Source organism: Boleophthalmus pectinirostris, unplaced genomic scaffold, assembly GCF_026225935.1.
Source record: "Boleophthalmus pectinirostris isolate CB_2022bp ecotype Guang Dong unplaced genomic scaffold, ASM2622593v1 HiC_scaffold_2, whole genome shotgun sequence".
Classification (NCBI taxonomy): Eukaryota; Metazoa; Chordata; class Actinopteri; order Gobiiformes; family Gobiidae; genus Boleophthalmus; species Boleophthalmus pectinirostris.
The window spans coordinates 32,492,566-32,498,565 of record NW_026571152.1 but is presented as its reverse complement, the minus strand read 5'-3'; the positions used below and the strand labels follow the sequence as shown (position 1 = coordinate 32,498,565).

General features: G+C 38.9%; 1 protein-coding gene across 2 annotated transcripts in view; it reads left to right on the top strand.

Moving 5' to 3' along the window:
- The window catches only part of man2a2 (mannosidase, alpha, class 2A, member 2), a 30,498-nt gene continuing 24,498 nt past the window's right edge, over positions 1-6,000 (top strand). The window contains exons 1-5 of one of the 2 annotated variants that reach the window (XM_055155196.1): positions 1-144; positions 881-965; positions 1,091-1,867; positions 2,539-2,796; positions 4,112-4,256. In XM_055155196.1, the coding sequence (XP_055011171.1) occupies positions 1,736-1,867; positions 2,539-2,796; positions 4,112-4,256 (535 nt within the window). In that variant the 5' untranslated portion in view covers positions 1-144; positions 881-965; positions 1,091-1,735. The remainder of the gene's footprint in view (positions 145-880; positions 966-1,090; positions 1,868-2,538; positions 2,797-4,111; positions 4,257-6,000) is intronic. The other variant, XM_020931090.2, reaches the window with a different exon arrangement.

The following is a 6,000-nucleotide window of genomic DNA, read 5'->3' as shown; positions in this document are numbered from 1 at the left end:
TCTGAGCCTCGGCGCTGGAGCTGGAGCTAGTCCGGTGCTAACTCACTCACACTTTAATCTGCCTGCACACAGCTAAACGCACACCTACCCCCGAGCTGCCCCTACTGCCGCTGCTACTGCTCCTCTCTTCTGAAGCTTGTTTGGGTGAGTGATTTTGGACGCATGTTTTCATCCATGTTTACATTTACACGGGTTTAGCCAGGGATTTAGCAGGACTACATTGCATTTGAACGCTTAACCAGGAAGTGTCATCTGTTATCGCGTTTTGTCTTTATGATATTTAACAACACCCGTGTGATTAAATAATAAATACTGATTGAATATTGATTTAAATCTCTTGCCTTGTTTATAAAAGACATATCTGTGCACACGATCTCTTCAGTCACATGTTTATCCGCTCTTGATTTAAGCATTGAATACAGGAATGTCATTATTTTAGTAGTTAGCTCGTTAGCTCATTTAGCCCCAGCTTCTTTATCTTTTCTGATGCAAATATTGAATCAGGTTAAAGTCTATCACTATTAAAGGTGAACTGCGTTGTGTTAAAGCATTTCAGAGCTTTAACTCAACGCATTTTGCTAATAAGTTTGTTTACTCTGAAGGTTTCACTATCACTTGGGCTAGCAGTGGGCTTTATATTAGTTATTTATCAACAAAAACGTACTCGGTGTTAAATAGTTGAGGTATAAACAGGAAATATAGGTGAATTAGAAATGTTTTTGTCTTTGGATAGTTGTGTGTGTGCACAAACTGCTGCCAGGGTTGTTGTGGAGAAGCTAAATATCAACAAAAAACATACTCAGTGTTAAATAGTTGGGGTTTAAACAGGAAATACAGGTAAATTATAAATATATGCATACATGTTTTGTGTTTTGGATAGTTGTCTGTGTGTTCAAGCTGCTACCAGTGTTGTTGTGGAGAAGCTAAAGCATTTGAAGTGCTTCTGATGAGCGGATTACAATACGGTGGGATTTGTGAGCAAATTCCTATTACCTCTGATTGAAATCCTCTAACAACCGTTTTAAGATGTCCTGCCATAGTCAATGTGAAACATACCTGTTTTTCCACTAACCCTCTTCTCTTTTCACAGCTGAAAGACTCCCAAACATGTGACCAAAACAGATGGACTGGCTGTGATGTTATCGGACCACTGATTTTTATTTATTTTTTTTAGTTCATGAAGCTGTTTCAGGACTAAGGTTACTTCTTTTTATCTCACTGTGACACCTTTGAACTGTCACATGGGCGTTGAATTCAAGACGCTACTATGAATGCGTAAAGAAGATCCAGAAACAGATCTCCAGGGACCCACATCTTGATGGAGGGACACTAGGCTTGCTGTTTAAACCCCCTTCAGTGTGTTGCTTGTGTTTTTTTCTTTTCCTGGATTTTTCCTTTTTTTCTGTTTGCATGGTTGTGCACAAGGGCTACTTTGAGGGAGTCCACCAGTGGCTGTGGTCTTGCCAAAGCTGAGTAAATGCTTGCCAGCCATTGGTGATTTAGTGGCATGGTGGACTGTTTATCAGCGCCACAGCTCCGTCAATGCAATGCCCGGGATGATGAGCACAACCTGGAGACTGCCTTGCTGTAGAACTGTGGCACGCGTGGTTTCTGTTTCAACATTCTGACCAGATTGGACTGCATTCTTTTTCATTTTCAAGGACATTTGTTGTTTGTTTATTCGTAAAAAGGACACTGATTTAAAAACAAAAAAAACCTCTGAGACGACTGAATAATGAAGCTGAGGAAGCAGGTAACAGTGTGTGGAGGGGCCATTTTCTGTGTGGCTGTTTTCTCACTATATCTGATGTTGGATCGAGTCCAGCATGACCCTGCAAGGAGACAGAGCGGTGGGAACTTTCCAAGGGTAAGAGTAATTGTTGGTGGCATATTGAATATCTAATGTTACCTTCACTTATCCCTTTCATTTTTTTATTTAAAGGTTGTAAATTACACAAAATTGACTATTGTGAGTTTTAAGCCATTTTGGAATGTTGTTACCTTCTCAAAAACAGACCTTGAATTGTGTTTTGTTTCCTTCACACATGTTTGAGTAACCCTTTTATTATTAGTCTGTCTACATCTCTAAAGCTCAAAATGCTCTGTTCCCCGTTGTGATGTTATGAAACTGTAGTTTTCAAGTTAACAACTACCTTTTACCTTTTGTTCAGAAGAGATTGGCAATTCCAGGGCTGAAATTATCCAGCTTATTCTAGTGAAGGTGAAAGGAGTTTAATAACACAATGGAGCACTTTTTTGTTACACGATATCTCAAGGTGAAACAGAGTGTTTTCTGATTTGAGAGAAGAACTCAGCCTAAATTTGCAGGGTTTGTGTGTTAAACATGTGTGAATGAAGCAAAACAGAATTCCAGGTATGTTTTTGATAAGGAAACGGTCAGAAAGTAGCGTATTATTGGCCCTTTAAAGTTAGAATGCATCTCTACAGTTTTGTGCTATTCTGCGTTTCCATTTATCTGTATTATGATGAAGTGCCTCTAGTGGCTCTCTAACTCTGATATCTGTGATCTTGTTGTAGAGTCAAATCTCAGTTCTACAGAACAGGATAGAGCAGTTAGAACAGCTGCTTGAAGAAAACCATCAAATCATAAGTCACATAAAAGATTCTGTGATGGAGCTGACAGACACGGGGGCGGTTTCCCCCAGCGGCCACTTGCCTTTCAGAAGCGCCAATGGTTCCTGGGTTCTCCCCTTTGACGGTCGACCCACATTTCTCGCCATCAAGCCCCAGGACTGCCAGTTTGCCGGCCAACATCGGGTCCATCCGGATGTGCAGGTGCGTTTGCTGCTTAGAGGTGCATTGCAGAACTTTTTTGGGGTCCGCCACCTGCTTGACTCTATGAAGATTTAGATGTTTTTTCCTGAAATCTTCTACAATATGGCATTTAATTTAACTTTCTCCACGGAGACAAGCAGGTCACATCACCTGGCCAAGTTACCGGCCTTCTTATGGTAATGTATGGTAAGTTTTGAGAAATAAAAACACCCGTAATTATTAAGATATATTTGTGTATTGCCATATTCACATTCCAAGCAAAGCAATAACATTACCATGGAAACAAGCAGAAAAGTTTAGTACTGTATTATTGTTCAATATATAATAGATAGAACATTTTTAAGCTCAATATTTATCATGGACACTTTTTTCTTCTGGGGAAATGTGTGTGTTTTTGAAATTAGTTAGTGTCTTTTTTCTGTTCAACATTAAAATAAATATAATAACAAAACCCTCCCACACCCCTCTCCTCTCTCCACATGCAAGAAATTTGTGTTATTTTGACCGAGATTTGAGTAGCTATGAGATTTGAGTAGCTATGAGATTTGAGTAGCTATGAGATTTGAGTAGCTATGAGATTTGAGTAGCTATGAGATTTGAGCTTCTATAACGCATTTTAGGTGCAAACTAACTACAAAAGTGCTTTCATTCTGCTATTTATTCATTATAGCTCATGTGTTTAATTTAGGGATCCTGTCTAATGACGTACGTGAAAAAAGGATTTTAAATCGTGGCCTCAAATTACTATTTCATTCCCACGTTTTAGTTAATTCATTCCTACATTTTAGCCAATTCGTATACATCACTAACATCACTATGGGGTCATACCACTGGTCCGAAAGCCCATTAGTCCGACCATACACAAACACAATAGAGATGCATGGATGCGTTGTAATGTGCTGAGGATAAACCGTTTGTAAATTCTGAGTGTGGGTGAAATTCTCGTTCATTTAGAGCCACATCAGGGCAGGGAGCCACAAACACCAGAACAAGAAAAGAAACACACTGGGGGATTGGCTAAAACTTGGGAACAAATTAACTAAAACGTGGGAAAGAATTACTTACTGTGGGAACAAAATTGTAATTTGAGGCCATGATTTAATATCATCAGGCAGACTCCCTTTTAATGATATTGTATGTTTACATTTTTTCTTTTTTGTGCTTTAAGTTTATCACATTTGTAGCCTAAATTAGTTTCAGTGTAATCTTCTGTATACTTCAGCAATATGTTACACTTGAGCATTTATTATCGTGACAGGTCTAGTGCTAGTATGTTTGTCATCCTCTTTAACTGGAAGTCTCTTGCTTGTTTTAGATGCTGGATGTGTACTCACTGTTAAAGTTTGACAATCCTGATGGGGGTGTTTGGAAACAAGGCTTTGACATAACCTATGAACCTGACGAATGGGACAATGAGCCACTGCAGGTTTTTGTCATCCCTCACTCCCATAATGACCCAGGTGAGTTAAGATGACATTTATGATGCATTTATAAATAAGACTCACAAAATCAAGCAATAACTGATTTCTTGTGGCACTGAGGGTGATGAATATGTTGGTGTAGTGTTAATTTCGGAGTAATTTTATATTCACCTTATTTGCCCCCGCCCACTTTTGTACCTAAATGCTCCTAAACTGTGCTTTCTTATGGTGACACTTCTGGTTAAATGGGAATTTGGGAAAGGTTGCATCTTAAATCTGACATAAAGGCAGTTTATTTGTGTAAAATGTTTAGTGTTCATGTGCACCAACAAATCAACACTGCACCGATTCTCTAAGGGGGCTTTAATACGGCTTTATTTACTTATTTGCTGTCAAGATCGGCAGCCCCATACAAAATATTACAGCACGAATGATGGCAGTGTGCACGAAAACTTCCAGAATAAGGTGGATTGTTACCATAGACCAGATCTTGGCATTGTACAGCTCCTGGGCCACATACGACCCTTTGGTTGTCTCTGACCAACCTGTTTGAGCTCATTTGGAATTACAAAACATACATATTTTATCATTTTTCCTCATGCATGGACTAAAGCTGCATTGCTTTTACTTTAGAGGTGTTTTTTTAATGACATTGTTTGTAAGGCAACCTCATGTTTTCATTGCTTAGTCATAACATAAACTCTAACCAGTCTTACCAGCTTGTCAAATGTCAAATGATATGTACTGCCTTTGATAAAAAAATACAATTAATATTATGCAGAATTGAATTAAGCATTTTGGCCCAGCCCTCCACAATATTTTCTGATTCTCATGTGGCCCCAATGGAAAAAAATAATTGCCCTCTCCTGCCATAGACTGTATGAAGAATTGGACACAGGGAGTTGCACCCACAGCGTTTGGCTCCAGTCAAATGAAACTCACGAGGCTAACATTTACAGAAGCGAATTTGGAGCCAGTTCCATATTAGGAATTGATTTATGGACAAAATGGTGAACTAAAAACACCAGGATCATGTAAATCAGATTAATATGAACATCTAAGACTAAAATGACGAGACTCACTGCAGCAGTTACAGAGAGAGGTGGCATTTTTCAATGTGGGAGTCGATGGATGCGATTGGAAGCACCCCCACTTCAAATTTGGAACGTGGCAGCTAGCGGGTTTGCTATGTCCATTTATACACACAGTCTATATTTGTTACACTGTTTTTATAAATGAACATAAAGACAGATGTTAACACCAGAATACTGTGCAGTGACGTATTGTGAGTTATAGTAGTTTGAATGGACTGTAAGCAAATAGCAAACACTGCAAATAATTCAAAGGATATTCTGCAAGCATCTAAACTTCCTGTCTTATATGTAAAACTGCTTATGTTGTAGTTCTGAAATGCACAGGATTGTGCAGTGTTAGTTTCGTACTTATAATTCAAGTTATCAAGGCTCAAACGATAATGCTGCTGGACATGTTGAAAAAGTGCACACTCAACGGAATTGTACTCAGAAGGTAAATCTCAGATCTACTCAAAAATGCTTGTCAGACAAATCGCAATCAGATATTTTCCCAAGAGTGAAAGTGGCTCATTGGCAGCTTTAGTGGTGTCATTTGCTGCTCTTTTGCTGTATAATTTCTGTACTTCGCTCATTGGCTCTTTTCATGTATAGACTTTTTAATCATGCATATCAAAGCAATCTGAGCGTGTTTTACCTCGCCACAAATACAGATAGTGTTTTCACAGCTGCATGCCCTGAGTCTCACCCAG